This window comes from Mobula birostris, chromosome 1, assembly GCF_030028105.1.
Source record: "Mobula birostris isolate sMobBir1 chromosome 1, sMobBir1.hap1, whole genome shotgun sequence".
Classification (NCBI taxonomy): Eukaryota; Metazoa; Chordata; class Chondrichthyes; order Myliobatiformes; family Myliobatidae; genus Mobula; species Mobula birostris.
In genome coordinates this window covers 75,051,198-75,072,496 of record NC_092370.1, presented here as the reverse complement: position 1 = coordinate 75,072,496, position 21,299 = coordinate 75,051,198, and the positions used below count along the sequence as shown (strand labels likewise).

The following is a 21,299-nucleotide window of genomic DNA, read 5'->3' as shown; positions in this document are numbered from 1 at the left end:
TCTTCAAAGTAAGGTGAGAGACGATTCTTTGAATATTTTTAATGCAAAGGTAGGTGGATTATAGTTAAACAGGTGGATCACAGAATGTTCCATCAGCACTCAAGAAGTTTGACAGCATCCAGTACAAGACAGCCCACTTGATTGGTACCCCTTCCACAAGCATCCAATCCTTCCACCATCGACAGACAGTTGCAGTAGCGTGTACTACCTACAAGATGTACTGCAACAACACAACAAAATTCCTAAGGCAGCACCTTCCGGACCAATGACCACTACCATCTAGAAGAACGAGAGTAGCAGATACCTGGGAGCACCACCACTTGGAAATCCCCCTCCAAGTCACTCACCATCCTGACTTGGAAATATATTACCATTCCTTCATTGTCGCTGGGTCAAAATCATGGAATTCCCTCCCTATCAGCACTGTGGGTGTAGCTACACCTCAGGGACTGCAGCGGTTCAAGAAGGCAGCTCATCACCACCTTCTCAAGGGCAACTAGGGATGGGCAATAAATGCTGGCTTAGCTGGCAACGCCACATCCGTAAATAATTAAATAAAAATAAACTCAACGGATCAGGCAGCGCCTATGGAGCTTTGATGAGGGTCTTGACCCAAATCATCGACTGTCCATTTCCCTCCTAAGTTGCTACCTGATCCGTTCAGTTCCTCCAGCATTTTGTGTTGTTCCAGATTCCAGCATCTGCAGTCTCCTGTGTCTCCAGGTCGAAAAAATTTACTTGGAGAGATAGGGAAGAGCAGATCATTATATTGTATGAGACCAGATGTTTTTGTTTTCTGTGATTTCTGTCCCAGACCCACTCCTTTGCCCCGTCTGCATTCTGAAGTGACCCAGTGAGCAACTCCAACCAGTTCCATGGGGAGGTTTAGCTCCACCTCCTGAGCATTGAATCTCAACCATAACTACTTGCCCACCTCCCAAGAGCAAATAGGCTCCTATGCAAACGAGTGACAACAGGATGAATGGTGCCCACACCCTGTTTACTGTGACATTTGTTCTGATGATTCACTGTGATAGGAAGATCCCACTCACAGGCAAATTGGGACTTGCTCTGTCTCCTTAACTGACAAGGTGTGGCACAATAGCCTCTGCAGGTTAATTACCAAATAAGGTAAAGTCTCTGCAGTTTGTGAGCTGGCGGAATTCAAAAGGGTTTAACTCTTGGTGTCCTGGCGGTTTTCCCTCACTCAATGAATGAATTAATTAAAAATAAAATACTTGTTTCCATAAAGTTACCAGATTGTCGTAATTTTTTCACTAGTTTACTAATATCCTTCAAGAAAAAAAAGTCACCAAGTCAGGTAGCATCCATGGAGGGGAATAAATAGTCAACGTTTTTGACCAAGACCCTTTATCAGCGGTCCTGATGAAGGACTCAGATATTGACTATTTATTACCCTCTATAGATGCTACCTGACCTGCAGAGTTCCTCTAGATTTTTGTATGGGTTGCTCTGGATTTCCAGCATCTGGAGGATCAATTGTGTTGAGAGAAACATGCCATTTGGCTGATATGTGACTCCAGAGCCATCAATTTCGTTGACTGTAATTACCTCCTCAATTTCCAGCTTTGCCAGTAAAGTTCACTTCCTTAGAGAATCTTTTAAGCTCATTTTTTAAAGATGTGAATATCACTAAAACAATAAGACTGATTAAATATGTGATTGAGAGGAAGACCCCTGTTACCTTTCATTGGTTAGCCTATTCATATGATAGAAATGTGGGTGGAGCCTCAGGTTCTTTAAAAGGAGAGAGCTAAACTGGGAGTAGGCTGTGTTGAGGACTGCATTAACAGCATCTGTCGAAGGTAAAGATAGTTCGTTCAGCTGTATTGCTGTTCTGTGAGCTTTATGTCCTTGTCTCACCATTAATGCTGTTTTTTTTTTCCCTTTCTCTTTTAGTCATCCCCTCCACGCTCTAAGCCATGGCTGATGATGAGATTGCTGCGCTGGTGGTGGACAATGGATCTGGGATGTGCAAGGCTGGGTTTGCAGGCGATGATGCCCCCAGAGCTGTGTTTCCCTCAATTGTGGGACGACCTCGACACCAGGTGAGTCCTCCTCCAGTGAAAATACTGATGTAGGGTTTTCACCTGAAATGTTGATAATTCCTTCTTTCTTTGTGTACTTCTTACACACCCCCACCCTTCCCTGCAACAGATATTGTCTGACCTGCTGAGTTTTTCCAGCAGATTGTTTGTTACCTCAGATTCCAGTGTCTGCAAGCCTCAGATTTCAGTATATCTTTCCAAGCCTTAATTCCTGTAGTGTATGTATGTGTGTGTGTGTGTGTATGTGTATATATATCACCATATACAATACATACAACCTTGAGATTCAGTTTCTTCTGGGCATACTCAATAAATCTAATAACCATAATAGAATCAATGAAAGACCACACCCAACAGGACAGACAACCAGTGTACAAAAGGTAACAAACTGTGCAATAGAAAAAGAAAGAAAAAAAAATAACATCAAGAACAAGAGATGAAGAGTCCTTGAAAGTGAGTCCATAGGTTGTGGGAATGGGATATGTGAAGTTATACCCCCCCCCTCCCCCGGGTTCAAGAGCTTGATAGTTGAGGGGTAATAACTGTTTCTGAACTTGGTGGTGTGAGTCCTGAGGCTCCTGTACCTCCTTCCTGATAGCAGCAGTGAGAAGAGATTTAATAAGAATTCTGCTTTGGATGCAGAGGGGAATGAACTAGTGGGGCGGAGCCGCAGTGACTGGGTCTCTAGCATTGAATCTGGCACAGTGGCTCAGAAGGGAAGAGAGATAAAGGGGACTGCAGGAGTGAGAGGAGATTCCATAGTTAGAGTAATGAAGATGGGGGGAGGGGAAAGAAAATCTGCAGATGCTGGAAATCCAAGCACAACACACACAAAATACTGGAGGAACACAGCAGGCCAGGAAGCAGCTATGGGGGTGGAGGGGTGGTGCGGATAAAGGTACTGTCAACCTTTCAGGCTAAAACCTTTCAGCAGTACCATTATGTTTCAGACAGACTCCTTTAGGAGTCCTGTCAAAGGGTTTTGGCCTGAAGCATCGACTGTACTTTTTTCTATAGGTGCTGCCTGGCCTGCTGAGTTCCTCCAGCATTTTGTGTGTTGTAATGGAGATGAGACTCTGGATGCAAAGAGACACCAGGTTAATATGTTGCCTCACAGGTGCTGGGGTCAGGGATGTCTTTGACTGGGTTCATGGCATTCTAAGGTGGGGGGAAACAGGATCAGTGTAGAATCATTGTGGGAAGAGCTAAGAAAAGACAAGGGTAAACAGACCCTGATGGGAGTTATACACAGAGCTCCAAACAGTAGCAAAGATGTGGTCTACAAATTACAGTGGGAGATAAAAATACATGTCAAAAGGGCAATGTTTCAAGAGTCATGGGGGTTTCAATATGCAGGTAGATAGGAAAAATCAGGTTGGAGCTGGATCCCAAGAGGGGGATTTTCTAAAGTGACTACAAGATGGCTTTTTAGAGCAGCTTGTGGTTGAGCCCACTAGGGGATCAGCTATTCTTGATTGGGTGTTGTGCAATGAACCAGAATTGATTAGCACGCTTTAGATAAAGGAACCCTTGGGAGGCAGTAATCATATGCTAGAATTCACCCTGCAATTTGAGAAAGAAGCTGAAGTCAGATGTATCGGTACTGTAGTAGGGTGAAGTGAATTAAAGGCATGAGGGAGGAGCTGGCCAAAATTGTTTGGAAGATAACACTAGTAGGGATGATGGCAAAGCAGCAATGGCTGGATTTCCTGGGAACAACTTGGACGCTGTAGCACATCCCAAAGAAGTATTCTAAGGCAGAATAATGCAACCATGACTGATGAGATGTCAAAGCCAACATGAAAGCCAAAGAGGGCCTATAATAGAGCAAAATTAGTGGGAACTTGGAGAATTGAAAAGTTTTTTAAAAACCAACAGAAGGCAACTAAAATGTCATAAAGAAGAAAAAGATGGAATACAAATATAAGCTAGCCAGTAATATTAAAGGGGATGCCAAAAGTTCCTTCAGATGTATAAAAGAGAAACAAGAGTAGATATTTGACTGCTGGAAAATGATGCTCGAGAGGTTGTACTGGGGACAAGGAAATGGCAGATGAACTGATTAAGTATTTTTCATCAGTCTTCACTGTGGAAGACACTAGCAGTATGCCAGAGGTAGCGTTGAGGAAGCAGAGGCTAAAGAAGGATTTAGACAGATTAGAAGAATGGGCAGAGAAGTAGCAGATGGAATACAGTGAGAAGTGTATGGTCATGCACTTTGATAGAAGAAATAAAAGCATAGACTATTTTCTAAATGGAGAGAAAATTCAAAAATCTGAGGTAAAAAGGGATTTCCCTAAAGGTTAATTTGCAGGTTGAGTGGTAAGGAAGACAAATGCAATGTTAGCATTAATTTTGTGGACTAGAATATAAAAGCAAGGATGTAATTTTGAGGCTTTCTAAGGCACAGGTGAGACCTCACTTGGAGTATTGAGTGGTTTTGTGTCCCTAATCTAAGAAGGGATGTGCTAACATAGGAGAGGGTTCAAAAGAGACTCCCAAAAATGAGATTCCAGGATTGAAGGCTTATGAGGAGTATTTGATGGCTCTGGGTACGTATTCACTAAGTCAGAGAAGGGGGGGAAATCTCATTGAAAACTATTGAATGTTGAAAGGCCTCCATAGAGTGGATGTGGAAAGGATGTTTCCTGTGGTGGGGGAGTCTTGAGGCCAGAGGACTTGGCCTCTGAATAGAAGGATGTCCATTTAGAATGGAGATGAGGAGGAATTTCTTTAGCTTGAGAATGGTGAATCTGTGGAATCTGTTGCCACAGGCAGCTGTGGAGGCTAAGTCATTGGCTATATTTAAGACAGGTTGACAGATTCTTGATTAGTCAGGACATGAAGTGATACGGGGAGAAGACAGGAGATTAGGTCTGACAGGAAAATGGGTCAGCTATAAGGAAATAGCAGAGCAGACTTGATGGGTTATATAGCCTAATTCTGCTCCTATATCTTGTGATATAGTTGAATCCTTTTCTTGTGATTCTAGGCTCTGTGGTATGTCTTCTAGATGTGATTGGAGTGTCCTGCTTAAGGGGATCCTAAGATTTGAATAAATTTCTTGCAATGGAGGGGGGAAGAAGTGTTATTTTCCAATTTTTCCTGGCCTGTTCCATGATAGTGGCTCTGCCATAAGTGATACATCCAATGAATGTATCCTCCTTTTGGGCGGGATGGGGGGGGGGTGCATTGATAAGTACAACAAAATTCATTGTGTGCCAATTTGCAACTTGTATTGTAATCAAAGTCCCACCATGACATACTAGTGTCTTTTGACAAACTCTTTTGCTAAGTGACTATTCCAATAAATTGATGTCTGATTCAACTGGTTATCTGAACAATAGCGCTTATTTAATCCTTGATTCATCACTGCAGTATTGTGATCACTTGTAATGACTAATGTGACCAGAAGTCATTTTGCCCTAAAGTCCTGAGAATGCTGTCAGTGCTCCTTTTTTTTTTTTACTTCACCTCTTTTATAAAAAAAAAAAGCTATTTTTCTCAAGATGAGGGAAGATTTTTTGATATCTAAAGGTAGTAGAAGTGAATATTGAGGATGGATTGGCTAGGAATAGGTTAAATAGTACTGACTAGATTTAGCTACAAACTTGAACTATAGAATAATTGGCTGGCTCCTGTTATACACAATGAAATGAAGAAATTCTGTGCCTTTCAATTATTCTTGGGCTATTGCCATTTTTCTACCTGTTTTTTTTGCTCTACAGGTGTGCTGTTGATTCTAACTAAGCAGTTTGAAGTCAGTAAGAGGCACACTGTTTAAGCACTGCATACAAGTACAACCCAATCTGTTGGGAAAAAGTGGTAAACATGGGCATGAGTGGTTGTTCCACATCAAACTCTTGGGGAAAAGTGTAATCAGAACACTATCTTGTTACATTGCTAATATTTTGCTACAGTGTTTGCAGCTTGAACTGAATTTTCTGGTTTGGTTGCCTTCCAAGGGTCTTACCCCAGTCGGGTCACCTGGGCGAGGGTGTATGATGTTGAAAGACCTGAAACACCTGACGACCCCAGGTAACATCACTGATGATGTGCCCTAGCTTAGCATCATGGAGGTGTTTCTGTAAGGGAGGGGAAAAAAAAAGTGCAGTTGTTAATTACTGGGTGACTCATCTAGTGGAGTTCCAATTCTCTGGCAAGTTGATAATTGAATTTGATAGTCTGAAATGCAAATACATAAGATCCTTGGAGGTTGTATATTTGCTGTACTTCCTACTCTAGAACAACAGAATCCTACAGGCAAATAGGTTTGAACAATAGCTAATAACGGCCAACGGCCATCACATCCAGAGTGAACAAGGTATGTCTCCCCGGTTGAGGAAGTTGTTTAAAAGTACTGTGCTTTGAGTTATCAGTGTATACTCTTTGGATAATGTACTTCCCATACTTGAACCCCAATATGTGCTGTTTAAGAATGGCTTCCAATAAACTAAAAATAACTGCAGACAAGGTCTTTCAGCCACTTAAACCATTACTGAACTTTTCATTTTGGTGATCCTAATTGCATAGATGCAGGTGCCTCACAGGAAAAAAAATTTGCCTCAATAGTTTACACAATGTTATTTGATATTCCACCTTTTCTGTATTAAATATCCAGTTGCTTCGACTCTCCTGATCAAGTCACATTTATTGTTATTTCGACCATAAGCTGCTGGTACAGTACACAGTAAAAACAAAACATTCCTCCAGGACCCTGGTGCTACATGAAACAACATAAAACTACACTAAATTATGTGAGACAGCACAAGGCTACACTAGACTACGTAAAATAACATAAACTGCACTGGACTACAGACCTGCACAGGACTACATAAAGTGCACAAAACAGTGCAGGGCAGTACAATAATTAATAACCAAGACAATAGGCACAGAGGACAAATTGCAATATAATAATAAATGATGTAGATGTCAGTCTAGACTCTGGGTATTGAGTCTGATGGCTTGGGGGAAGAAACTGTTGCACAGTCTGGTCGTGAGAGCCTGAATGCATTCAATCACCCTTTGCCCTGTTTCTCCATTCTAGGGTGTGATGGTAGGAATGGGTCAGAAAGACAGCTACGTTGGTGATGAAGCCCAGAGCAAGAGAGGCATCCTGACTCTGAAATATCCAATTGAGCATGGCATTGTGACCAACTGGGATGACATGGAGAAGATTTGGCACCACACCTTCTACAATGAGCTGCGAGTGGCCCCAGAGGAACACCCTGTTCTCCTCACAGAGGCTCCACTCAATCCCAAAGCCAACCGTGAGAAGATGACCCAGATCATGTTCGAGACCTTCAACACTCCAGCCATGTATGTTGCCATTCAAGCTGTGCTGTCCCTGTACGCCTCTGGCCGTACCACTGGTATTGTGCTAGATTCTGGGGATGGTGTGAGTCACACTGTGCCAATCTACGAAGGCTATGCCTTGCCACATGCCATCCTGCGTCTGGACCTGGCTGGCCGGGATCTCACTGACTACTTGATGAAGATCCTGACTGAGCGTGGGTACTCCTTCACAACCACAGCTGAGAGGGAGATTGTCCGTGACATCAAAGAGAAGCTTTCTTATGTGGCCCTAGATTTTGAATCTGAGATGCAGACAGCCAGCTCATCCTCATCCTTGGAGAAAAGCTATGAGCTTCCTGATGGCCAGGTTATCACCATTGGCAATGAGCGTTTCAGATGCCCAGAAACCCTCTTCCAACCCTCCTTCATTGGGATGGAATCTACTGGAATCCATGAGACCTGTTATAGCAGCATCATGAAATGTGATGTGGACATCAGGAAGGATCTGTACGCCAACACAGTCCTGTCTGGTGGAACCACCATGTTCCCAGGAATCGCTGACCGAATGCAGAAGGAAATCACAGCCTTGGCTCCAAGCACCATGAAGATTAAGATCATTGCTCCACCAGAGAGGAAGTACTCAGTATGGATCGGAGGCTCCATTCTGGCTTCTCTCTCTACCTTCCAGCAGATGTGGATCAGTAAGCAGGAGTATGATGAGTCCGGCCCCTCCATTGTCCATCGCAAGTGCTTCTAATTTGTTGGAGATTAGAACTGATTTAACCTTGACTAAATTGTATCTTTATTTGTTTTTGCAACTTGAAGTTGGGGTGGTGTGGTGGTGATTGCTCCTCATTCTTGAATTCTCCTAGTGTGGGTTCAGAACAAGCTGAGGACAGATTGCTTTGGATGTTCTGACATATTGGAGATTTTTATTCAAGTTGGAAGCCAGTGATAGTCATACTCTATCCTTACATAAAATTCGGTGCTCTGAAGTTTTTAAACTGACAAAAGCATTTGTGATCACTAACTCAATGTATGGAAGTAGCAAATTTTGTTGTTTTGACCATGAAGTTCTAAATTGTCACAGGAGGATCCAAGAACTTGAAGCCAATCTCCATACGCAGGTTCAGTGGCTGAACTTTCCATTCTGTATAATTTGGCATGGGATGCTGTAGGAAATGTGTGAACTATGTAACAGCTGGTGATCCTGAGTGGGTTGGGGGATGAGGGAAGGGAATAAGTTCTCTTGTAAAGTAGTCAATCACAGCTTACCTGTGGTTATTCTCAAACATTTAATTAAAAAAGTTGTATTTGGACATGATCTCACCTGTCTTGTAGTTTCTCCTACACCTCAAACTTTAATTTTGCAGCAAGTGTCCATTTGGCCCTTGCCTTAAGTGATTTGTTTCATCCCACTTACCCTGGTGCTGTTTCCATAACCATGGAATTTCAGTGATACCAGGCAAGGAACAGTTGCCTGACACATGATCAGTGTAGGAATTAAAGGGACCAAGGCATTTCTTAGCATGGGGGGATAGAATGGAGGGAAGCTGGTACAAAGGGGGTTGGTACATTATAAATGGGCTCAGCAAGGATTATGGAAACACTAAAGACTGCTGATGTTGGAATCTGAAGGAATAAACAATCTATTGGAGGAACTCTGACTCATGAGAGATCTGAGGATGAAAAGAGGAGTTGTTTTGGGTTGAAACCTTGCATCACCACTGATTATTCTGGGCTGATTGGAAATGGATCTCAAAGGGATGCAAAGCTGTAGCTCAACTAGTTCAAGTGAAGGTTATTGCCATTGAAGTATATATAATATACATGTATAACCGTATAATGTATATAGAAACAGACAACATTTCTCCAAACCAGGATGAAAAGCACAAAACATAAGGTAAGTATAAAATCTACAGATTAATCACACATAAGTAACAAACTAAAGTGCATTAATATTAAATATTGTAAGGTACAGAACAGACTAACTAGTGGCACTTTGAATACAATGCAGCGGGGAGTTCAGAAGCCTAATGGCCTGGGGGAAGAAACTGTTTCATCTTGACTATATTCATTTTTGTGCATTGTAGTCTCTTGCCTTTTGGTAGAAAATCAAAGGGGATGATGAATGGATGGGATCCTTAAAAATACTTCTGTAAAATGCAGTTAAGATTTTGGGGGTAGGGGTGGGTGGGCAGTGGAAAGAACTTTGCTTGCCTCAATCTTCTTGGAAAGTGGAGGCACTGCTGTGCCTTGGTCAGTGAGGTGATATTGAGGGACCAAGTGAGGTCATCTGTGATGTGAACTCCAAGGAATTTGGTGCACTTAACTTTCTGTGGAGGAGCCATGTATTCATAGAGGGGGATGGTTTGCCTGCATTTTCCTGAAGTCTACAATTAATTCCTCTGTCTTCTCCACATTCAGGCTTTGGTGGTTCTTACACCAATCCACCAGCCACTCTACTTCCTCTATACTCCATCTTGTAATCATTCTTGATAAGACCAACCACTGTTGTTGAGCTGGACCCTACGATAGTCATGCATCAGTCGTGTGAACAGCAGCTGGCTGTGCACACAGCCTTGAGGAGTGCCAGTGCTCAGCGGAATGGGCTGAATGTTCTGAAATCCTCAGATGTGAGGGTTGCAGATGCTGACTGAGCCGATAAGTTAAATTGCTTAACTCCATCTTGTGTTAAGGTGTGATCAAATAGTAATATCAAAAGTAGTTTTATTTTGATTATGGGATAATGATTAAAGTGTACAGACTATGGATCTTGGATTAGTCAAGGTGGTGACTTGAGGGGAAGTGATTGAGCAAAGGATTCATGCTTGGATAGAAACACTCTTGGACATTTATAGTGACATAGCCAAAATCTTGGGTCAAAAATCTGTGGGAAATACTCAGCAGATTGGGTTGCATCTATAGGAAGAGGGGAAAATAATTTTGTTGTGACAATTAACTTTTAAACCAGCAACAGTTAGAAAATTAATAATAAACATGCACAGAAATGGGAAGGAAATGGAAGGCAAGGTCTGGGTTGGAAAGTTTGGACTAATTGACAATAGTGTAATGCTCTAGGGTGTAAATATATTGCTGCTCCCATTTATCAGTTCTACCTTTGACCAGTTGAGAGAAGTATTTGATATCGAAGAAATCAACTCAGCACTGTTCACTGTCTACCAAGCAACAATGATCTCCTGTATTCTTCAGACAAAATGCAGCTGGCACCTCAGTACTGAATTGGTGCAAAATTCTCCAAAGTCACTGCATGATTGGTGACTCAATGCCCACTGTTCAACATCAGTTCCACCTGAAATGTGCACTGCTCTGACCTCCACAAAGATTTCCAGAGGAAACACTTTAATGAAACTATCTTGAAATCTCCATGATAAAGTATTGAATCCTTACCAACTAGCATATTACCTAGCCTGAAAATGGAGAGGCACACCATAGACAAACATTTACAAAAATACTGCCAGGCCTTGAAGACCTGAGTTAAAAGGAGAAGTTGGACAGGTTGGGACTTTAATTCCTTGGAATGCAGGACAGTGAGGTGACATAGAATGACAATACATCACAGCACAGGCCCCTCAGTCTATGATGTGCTGACTGATATAAACTTACTCCATGATCAATCCAATGCTTCCCTCAATATAGCCCATAATTCACCATCTTTCTCACATCTGTCCATATTTAAAGTATTTTAAATGTCCTTATTGTATCAACCTCAACCACTGTCAATGGAAGTGTGTTCCAACCACCCACTATCCCATTATGAGGATATATACCCATTATGAGGATATATACCCACTATGAGTATATATTTTTTTAAAAAATCTCTCTCTTAAATATGTCCTGCTTGGTGGCACAATAATATCAGCACCAGACTCTGGAGTGAAGGTTCCCAAGTTCGAATCCAAGTTGGGCTAGCAACTCGGCCTCGTAAAAGCAAAAATAGCTTGCTACGGAAACACCGTCATGACGGTGCCCTGATATCTCCACTGCCGAGTTAAGGGCTGGTCTTCCTTCTCTTAAATACAGGAGATTCTACAGATGCTGGAAATCCAAAACAACACACCAAAATGCTGGAAGAACTCAGCAGTTCAGGCAGTATCAATGGAAATTAATGAACAATCAGCATTTCAGGCCAAGACCCTTCATCAGGACTGGAAAGTAAGAGGGAAGATGCCTACCTCTCACAAAACTTTCCTCCATTCACCTTAAATGGATATTCTCTGGTTTTGGCTATTGCTGCCCTGGTTAAAAAAAAAGATGCTGGCTGTCCACTCTTCCAATAACTCTGATTATTTTATATACCTTGTCAAGTTGTCTCTCATTCTCCATCGCTAAAGTTTCCAAGCGAAAACTTTAGCTCACTCAACCTTGCCACTTAAGACACATTTTCTAATCCAGGCAGTCTTCTGGTAAATCTCCTCTGCACCCTCTCTAAAGCTTCCATGTTCTCTCTACTATGACCCAACCATAACTGAATTCTCCAAATATGGTTTAGCCAAGATTTTATAGAGCTGCAACGTTATCTTCTGGCTCTTGAACTCAATCTCCTGACTAATTAAGGCTAGTACACCTTATGCCTTCTTAACTACCTTTTCAACTCATGTGGCAGCTTTGAGGGATTTATGGACTTGGACCCCAGGATCCCTTCACCTCCCCCATCCCACACACTACTAAGAATCCTGCCATTAGCCTTCTACTCTGCCTTCATATTCAATCTTTTAAAGCGTACCACTTTATAATTATCTAGATTGAAATCTTTCTGCAACTTCTCTCCTCAGTTCTGTTCCTTGTCCATATCCTATTGTAACCTGTAATCACCTTCCCCACTAACTACATCACCTCCAAACTCTATGTCGTCTTTGAGCTCTCAGCTTCCTCATCCATTTATAAAAATCACAAAGAGGTGGTGTCCGTGCACAATCCTGATTTGATGGAGACAGACATGAGAAGCACGGAGGAACACCTGGAGAAACTTCTGAAATGCCTGCTTCACTGCCGCTGCTACTGTGCGATCGAGAATCCTCGGCTTTGCCTATTGCCGGGGCCGGGGTCGAAGCGCTGGCAGAGATGATGCTCGGTGTCAGAGGCTCAAAGTTTTCGGATGGGCTCAAGAGTCGGCTGTGGTCGGGTGCTTCCAGGATGCTGCATCAGCAAGTTTGCGGCGCTGGAAGCTCATGGCAGGAAGAATTTTTTTTTCTTCCTTCTACCGTCTGCGTGAGATGATGGGACTTTCGAGAGACTTTGAGAAACCATGCCCATGGTCTGCTCTTCATCAAATTACGGTATTGCCTTGCACTGTTGTAACTATATGTCATAGTTGTGTGGTTTTTGTCAGTTTTTTTGTCGGTTTGTCTTGTGTTTCCGTGATATCATTCTGGAGAAACATTGTATAGTTTCTTAATGCATGCATTACTAAATGACAATAAAAGAGGACTGCATGTCCTCATAATCTAATCTAATCCCAAAACAGGCATGGAACAACACTAGTCACTGACCTCCAGGCAGAATAAGCTCCATCCAGCCAAGCTTACATGGATCCATGCCTCATGCCTTTCTGGATGAGCTTACTATGAGGAACCTTGTCAAACATCTTACTAAAAGCCATATACACCACATCCACCACTTTAACTTCATCAATATGTTTTGTCAACTCCTTGATAAACTCAATCAAGCATGTGAGGCAAAACCCGTCCCTAACAAAGTCAAGCTGACTATCCCTAACAAGACTATGGTTTTCCAAATGCTCACAAATCTTGCCCCAAAGATTACTCTCCAATACTTTGCCCACCGCTGACTTAAGACTCACCAGTCTATAATTCTTAGGATTGTCTCTATTACCTTTCTTGATACTACATTCTCAGAACAACATTTGCCATCCTCCATTCCTCTGGTACCACTCCTGCAGCCAAGAAGAATGCAAAGATTATTGCCAAGCCTTAGCAGTTTTTTCCCCTATTCTGGTTCCCCTCTTACCCTTTCTCTTCTCCTCATTTGTCCATCACGTTCCTTTGGTGCTTGTCCTTCCCTTTCTCCCACAGTCCACTACTCTCCAATCAGATTCCTCCTTCTTCAGCTCTTTATCTTTTCCACCTATCACCTCACCTCTCAGCTTCTCACCACCCACACCCTTCACCCACCTACCCTCCCCCTTACCTGGCTTCACCTATCACCTTCCAGCTTGTACTCCTTCTCCTCCCCCACATTCTTATTTTGGCTTCTTCCCCCTTCCTTTCCAGTCCTGATAAAGGGTCTTAGCCTGAAACATCAACTCTTTATTCCCCTCCATAGTTGCTGCCTGACCTGCATGTTGTGCTGTTACTCTGGATTTTCAGCAACTGCAAAATCTCTTCTATTCCAGATACATGTTTCCCCTTTTATACCTGAGCATCCTATCATGTTACTGTGTTTCACATACATATAGAATGCTTGGGGTTTTCCATAATCCTACTTGCCAAGATCTTCTTGTATCCCCTTCTAGCTCTCCTAAGGCCTTCCTTAAGTTCTTTCTTGCCTACCTTATAATTCTCAAGAGCACTGCCTGATTATTCCATCCTAAACCTTAAGTATGCTTGATTATTTCTCTTGACTAAATGTTCCATCACTCTTCAGTGGGACAAACCTATTCAGAGCCCCTTGCAAGTGATTCACAAGCAACCTCCATATTTCAGCTGTGTATTTCCCTGAGAACATCTGTTTCCAATGTATGCTCCTAAGATACTGTTTAATACCTTCATAGTTAGCCCTTTCCCAATTAAATACTTTCCATACTGTCTACTATCTTCATCCATGGCTATGCTAAAGTTCAGGGACTTATATTCACTATCTCCAAAATGCTCCCCCCACTGAGAAGTCTACCGTGGGACCAGGATCATTGCCTAATATTAGATCCGGTAGAGCCTCTCCTCTAGTCAGCCTGTCAGGAATCCTTCCTGGACACACCTAAAAAACTCTGCCCCAGAAGACCATAAGACATAGGAGCAGAATTAGGCCATTCAGCCCATCGAGACTGCTCCATCATTCCTTCCTGGCTGATCCCGGATCCCACTCAACCCCATACACCTGCCTTCTTGCCATATCCTTTGATGCCCTGATCAGGAAACTACCAAATTCTGCTTTAAATATACCCATGGACTTGGCCTCCACTGCAGTCCGTGGCAGAGCATTCCACAGCTTCACCACTCTCTTGTTAAAATAATTCCTCCTTACCTCCGTTCTATAACGTCGTCCCTCGATTTTGAGGCTGTGCCCTCTAGGTTTGGATACCCCCACCATAGGAAACAGCCTCTCCACATCCACCCTATCTAGTCCTTTTAACTTTTGGTAGGTTTAAATGAGATCCCCCCACATTCTTCTAAATTCCAGTGAGTACAGGCCCAAAACTGCCAAACGCTCCTCCTAAATTAATCCTGTCATTCTTGGAATTAACCATTATCCATTATCCAAATCATGGACAAACAATGTGAAAAGTAGCGGTCTCCTGAGGAACACCACTAATCACTGGCTGCCAACCAAAAAAGACCCCCTTTATTCCCATTCGCTGCCTCCTGCCTGTCAGCCAATCCTCCATCCATGCCAGCATCTTTCCTGTAATGCCAAAAGATCTTATCTTGTTAAGCAGCTTCATGTGTGGCGCCTTATCAAATGCCTTCTGAAAACCCAAGTAAATTACATCCACTGCCTCTCCTTTGTCCACCCTGCTTGTTACTTCCTCAAAGAACAGATTCGTCAGGCAAGATTTCCTTTTACAAAAACTATGCTGACTTTGTCTTATTTTATCATTGTCTTCAAATACCCCGAAACCTCAGCCTTAGTAATAGACTCCACACTTTCCCAACTACTGAGGTTAGGCTAACTGGCTTATAATTTCCTTTCTTTTGTCTCCCTCCCTTCTTAAAGAGAGGAGTGGCATTTACAATTTCCCAGTCTCCAGAGCCATGCCAGAATCAAGTGAAAGATCATGACCAACGTTATCTCTTCAGCAACCTCTCTTAGGACTCTGGGATGTAGTCTATCTGGTCCAGGTGACATACCCAACTTAAGACCTTTGAGTTTGCCTAGCACTCTTTCCTTTGTAATAGCAATAGCACTCACTCCTGCTCCCTGACATTCACAGACCTCTGGCACACTGCTAGTGTCTTCCACAGTGAAGACTAATACAAAGTACCCATTAAGTTCATCTGCCATTTCTTTGACCCCATTCCTACCTCACAAGCATCATTTTCCAGTGGCTCAATATCAACCTTCACCTCCCTTTTACTCTTTATATAACTGAAAGAACTTTTAGTATCCTGTTTTATATTGTTGGCTAGTTTGCCCTCATATTTCTTTTCCCTTCTTAAAGCTTTCAAAGGTTCAAAGATTAAATTTAATGTCAGAGAAATGTATACAATATATATCCTGAAATGCTTTTTCTTCGCAAACATCCACGAAAACAGAGAAGTGCCCCAGAAAATGAACAACAGTTAAACATGAGAACCCCAAAGTCCCCCCCCAGCTCCACCCTCCCACATGTAAGAGGCAGCGAGCGACAATCCCCCCCTCCCCCCCACCGGCAAAAATAAACGCGCATCGGCACTATCACTGAGCCCAAGCGTGTGCTAAGCAATAGCAAAGACACAGACCAAAGTTACCCCAAAGGCTTCGCATTTCACCTGAAATTCGACAACCCACAGGTTCTCTCTCTCTCCCTGGCAAGGGAGAGGGAGGTGTACCCCATTTTCACAGCGAGCAGGAAACATAACAACAACCCGCTGGCTTACGATGTTAGAAGTCTGTTTCGTCGCTTTTTTCAAGCTCTGTGTCTAAAGATCGCAAAGACTTCGGGTCTTCAGGCCCACAGCAAAAGATTTTCCAGCCTCCCTGACGACGCACAAGTCTCCTGCCGTGACACTGACCCTCGATCCACCCGTCTCCAGAGCCCTGAGATCTTAGGCTTCCGAATACAATCGAGATTCTCAGGTCAAACCCATGGCATGTCGAATAAAAGCCAGTTGTGGAACCCCGAGAATGGGTCCCATTCCTGCAAAGAACCATTGCCTTTTGTTGGACTTTAAAAGCTTCTCAATCATCCGACCCCCCACTCATTTTTGCTGCTTTATGTGCCCTTTTCTTGGCTTTTATGCAATCCTTAACTTCCCTTGTCAGCCACAGTTGCCTACCCCTGCCATTTGAGGACTTCTTCTTCTGTGGGACATATCTATCCTGCGCCTTGTGAACTATTCCCAGAAACTTCTGCTCTGTCGTCATGCCCACCAGTATCCTCCTCCAATCCACCTGGGCAAGCTCCTCTCTCATGCCTCTGTAATTCCTTTTATTACATTGCAATATTGATATGTGTGGCTTATGCTTCTCCCTCTCAAATTGCAGTATGAATTCAATCATATTATGATCACTGCCTCCTAAGGGGTCCTTTACATTAAGTTCCCTAATAAGATCTAGGTTATTACACAACACACAATCTAAGATAGTCTTTCCCCGAGTAGGCTCAAGCGCAAGCTGCTCTAAAAAGTCACCTCATAGATACTTAACAAATCCCCTCTCTTATGATCCGACACCAACCTGATTTTCCCAATCAGGAAATGTGACATTACCCTTATTATATGCCTTTTCAAGCTCCCTTTGCAATCTCAACCCCACATCTTGACTACTATTTGGAGGCCTATATATGATTCCCATACTGGTTTTTACCCCTTGCTGTTTCTTAACTCCACCCACAAAGATTCAACACTCTCTGACCCTATGTCACCTCTTTTTAAAGATGTAATTCCATCTCTTACCAACAGAACCACATCACCTCTAATGCCTTCTTGTCTGTCCTTTCTATACAAAGTATATCCTTTGATGTTAAGCTCTCAGCTATGACCTTCTTTTAGCCACGACTCAGTGATGCCCACAACGTCATACTAACCAATCGGTAATTGCGACATGAGTTCATCCACCCTATTCCAAATGCTACACGCATTTAAATATAGCACTTTCAGTCCTGCGTTCTTCATCCTTTTGAATTTTGCCTCTGTGGTACAATTTAGCTCTTTGCTCTGTCTGCATTTGTACCCAACCATTGGCTTGTCCTTCCTTACATTCATGTTACATCTGTTATCTAATTTGTAAACCAGCTGGCTCATCTTCAGCTCTATCATACTGCTTCCCGTTCCCCTGGCATATTCACTTAAACCACTCTCAACAGCTCTAAGAAACCTGCCTGCAAGAATATTGGTCCACCTTGCATTTAAGTACCAACCCGGTCGTTTTGTACAGGTCACATCGTCCCCAGAAGAGGTCACAATTATCCAGAAATCTGAATCCCTGCCCCCTGCTCCAATTCTTCAGCCACACATTTATCTGCCACCTCATTCTACTCATATCCTCACTGAAGCATGGCACAGGCAGCAAGCCCAGGATTACTACCCTTGAGGTCCTGCTTCTCAGTTTCCTTCCTAACTCCTTGTATTCTGTTTTCAGGACCTCCTCCCTTTTTCTACCTATGTCATTTGTACCAATATGTACCACAACTTCTGGCTGCTTATCCTCCCTTTTCAGGATATTATAGATACATTCAGAAACATCGGGGACCTGGCATTGGGGAGGCAAACTACTATCCGTGTTTCTTTTTTGTACCCACAGAATCGCCTATCTGTCTCCCTAACTATTGAGTCCCCATCTAAACTTTTTGCACTGAGGAGGTGTAAATCAATACCAGGGACCTTATAAGGTGCATAAAATCATGAGGGGCATAGATAGGGTTAATTCCCACAGTTTTTCCCCAGGGAAAGGAAGTCAAAAACTAGAGGTACACACACAAATGCCGGAGGAATTTAGTAAATCAAGCAGTATCTATAGAGGGGAATAAAGATTTGATGTGTTGGACTAAGATTCTTCATCAGGACTGGAAAGAAAGGGGATAGAAGCCAGAATAAGAAGGTGGGAAGAGGGGAAGGAATACAAGCTAGCAGGTAATGGTTGAGACCAGGTGAAGGGGAAGGTGGGAAGGTGGGAATGAAGTAAGAAGCAGGAAGGGGATAGGGGGATAGGTGGATAGGCTGAAGAAGAAGAAACCTGACAGAAGAGTACAGTGGACCATGGAAGAAAGGAAGGAGGAAAGAAACTACAGGCATAGTTTAAGGAGAAAGATTTAAAAAGGGCCTGAGGTGCAATTTATTCACACTGAGAGTGATGGGTATATGGAATGAGCAGCCAGAGTGTTAGGGATTATTCAGGAGTTAAGGAATTATGTGAATATCTCAAGTACAAATTCAAACTAGAACTAGTCTTTAGTTCTTAATCTAAATTGGAAGCAGTAATCAGTTTGAAGTTAAAGGGACAACTTGGCAAAGAAACACTACACACATTCTTTCTCTCTCTCTCCTTTTTCTCCCTCTGTCCCTCTGACTATACCCCTTGCCCATCCTCTGGGGTTTTTCCCCCCTCCCCCTTTTCCTTCTCCCTGGGCCTCCTGTCCCATCATCCTCTCATATCCCTTTTGCCAATCACCTGTTCAGCTCTTGGCTCCATCCCTCCCCCTCTTGTCTTCTCCTATCATTTTGGATCTCCCCCTCCCCCTCCCACTTTCAAATCTCTTACCAGCTCTTCCTTCAGTTAGTCCTGACAAAGGGTCTCAGCCCGAGAAGTTGACTGTACCTCTTCCTAGAGATGCTGCCTGGCCTGCTGCATTCACCAGCAACTTTGATGTGTGTTGCTTAAACAAACAGTACTGTCTGCTGAGCACAGGCTGCAGGCCCAGAGCAGGGGGTTGGCTGCTATGAAATATGGTTTACAAAGTGGTGACCATGAGAGGTTCACATTTACATCACGGAAACCATAGTCAAAGGGATTATGTTAATTGTATTGCATCAAACCAGGCAACAATGAACTAAGTTATTTTCACCATTGTATCCAAATCCAAGGAAGCTTGCAGACCAGATTGTGCATTGCTGATCTATCAATAGTTGATATATCTGTGTACTCGGAGGATCAGCCCTTACAACACTTATCTTGGGTGTCTGGGTTCTCTGTCTGCAGAAGTTGAAGACCAACTGTGTGAAGTAGGTTGCCCCAGCAACTGTGTTGAACCTTTTGAGGTGTGTTATTAATTACAATGTGCTTTCACTGTAAATATGAAGTTCAAAGGAATTATCTGTCAGACTCAAAATATTGAAGTAAACAATGCCATTGTAGCTTATGAAATTGTATTGAATCACCTACTGTTACAATTGTCCTCAAGAGTATAAAATCTTGATGTAATTTGATTTTGGGAGTCTTTACCAAGAGGGTTTCTAAGAGAATGCCTGCTTGTGGTGATTCATGTTCCACCAGCTTCTTCAGTGACTTAATCACAGTCTCAAAGCAGAGGAAATAGTTAAGATGAATACACTAACAACATTTAAAATAGATTTATAGGGGTAAATTTAGCAGGTGCACAGTTAAGGGGATATAGGTCAAACGTGGGCAAATAGAACTAGCTTAAAATGGCATCTTGATTGGCAGAGATCAACTAGGCTAAAAGGCCTGTTTCTGTGTTGTATTACTCTATGAATCCAAAAGGTAATACTGTATCTCAAGTCATGGCAGATTCACATTCAGATTCAGAATCAGATTCAGATTTATTTATTTATCACACGTATATCAAAACAAACATTATTTGTATTACCAACCAACACAAGAAAGGATGTGCTGGGGACGGCCCATAAGGGTCACCATACGTTCTGGTACCAACAGCACAATGTTCAGGAGAACAACACAAGTATCAACAACAGTAATATAAAAAAAGCAGAACAAAGACAACAGGAAAACAAGCCCCTTTCCCACACACCTACACATACAGTCCTCAGCAGTGGAAATGGTGAGCAGCTTTAAATTCCTGAGCGTCAACATCTCTGAAAATCTGTCCTGAGCCAGACACATTGATGCAATCATGAAGAAGGCATGCCAGCAGCGCTACTTCATTAAGAGTTTGAAGATATTTGGTATGTCACTAAAGAGTTTGGAAATTTCCATAAATGAACAATCTAAATCATTTTTCTGGTTGTATCACAGTCTGGTATGGAGTCTCCAATGCACAGAAATGCAAAAGGCTGCAGAGATTTGTAAACTCAGCCAACTCCCTCATGGACATAACTCTCTCTACCATGAAAGATGTTTTCAAGCAGCAGTTCCTCAAGAACAGGAGTTCCCCAAGAACAGGAGTTCCCAACCTTCTTTATGCCATGGAGCCTTACCATTAACAGAGGAGTCCATGGACCCCAGGTGGGGAACCCCTGCTCCAAAAGATGAAACATCATGAAGAACCCTCACCAACAGGGACATGCCCTTTTCTTGTTACAACCATCATGAAGAAGGTACAGGAGCCTGAAGACTTACTCAATGTTCTAAGATCAGCTTCTTTCCCTCCAAGATCAGATTTCTGAACAATTCATGAACACCACCTCATTAATTCTTTTTTGCACTGTTTACTTATTTTGTAATTTATAGTAATTTTTATACCTTTGCACCATACTGCTGTTGCAAAATGACAAATTTTGTATCATGTAAGTTAGTGATATTAAACCTGATTCTGAACAAATAATGTGAAGAAGTTTTAGTTGATCTCCCGTTCAAGGAGAAAATGGCCCTTAAACTACTGAGAGGTGAACTTATTGAGGGTTTGTATTCATTTGTGGTTTCAGCTAACAAGGTTTAATAACCCTGTTCCAGGGCAGACTGAAAATAGCTTCCTGACAGGATAAACCTCTCACCTGAGTGTCTCTTCTCTCTTCCAGTGATTGGCTCCTTGGTCTTCCTGCTCTTCGGAACTGAGGGTGATTTCTCCTTATCAGGAAAGGAATTGGTAGAGTTCAGGTTCCTGCCCAGGGAGGCACTCTCTTCCCTTCTTTGACCCATGTTCAGGCATGTCTTAAGGTAAAAACAAAACTGGTGAAGGAA

General features: G+C 42.7%; 1 protein-coding gene across 1 annotated transcript; it reads left to right on the top strand.

Annotated features, from left to right (window-relative positions):
* The first annotated feature begins 1,773 nt into the window (after positions 1-1,773).
* On the top strand, positions 1,774-8,688 carry LOC140197328 (actin, non-muscle 6.2-like). Its single transcript, XM_072257285.1, has 3 exons — positions 1,774-1,826; positions 1,921-2,069; positions 7,117-8,688. Exons 2-3 carry the CDS (start codon positions 1,944-1,946, stop codon positions 8,119-8,121), a joined length of 1,131 nt encoding a protein of 376 aa, XP_072113386.1. The 5' UTR covers positions 1,774-1,826; positions 1,921-1,943; the 3' UTR covers positions 8,122-8,688.
* Positions 8,689-21,299: the final 12,611 nt, after the last annotated feature.

Coding starts and splice junctions, on each gene's coding strand:
- LOC140197328 (XM_072257285.1), top strand. CDS start 1,944: ATGGCTGATGATGAGATTGCTGCGCTGGTGGTGGACAATGGATCTGGG. Junction 2,070..7,116: donor TGGGACGACCTCGACACCAG/GTGAGTCCTCCT, acceptor TCTCCATTCTAG/GGTGTGATGGTAGGAATGGG.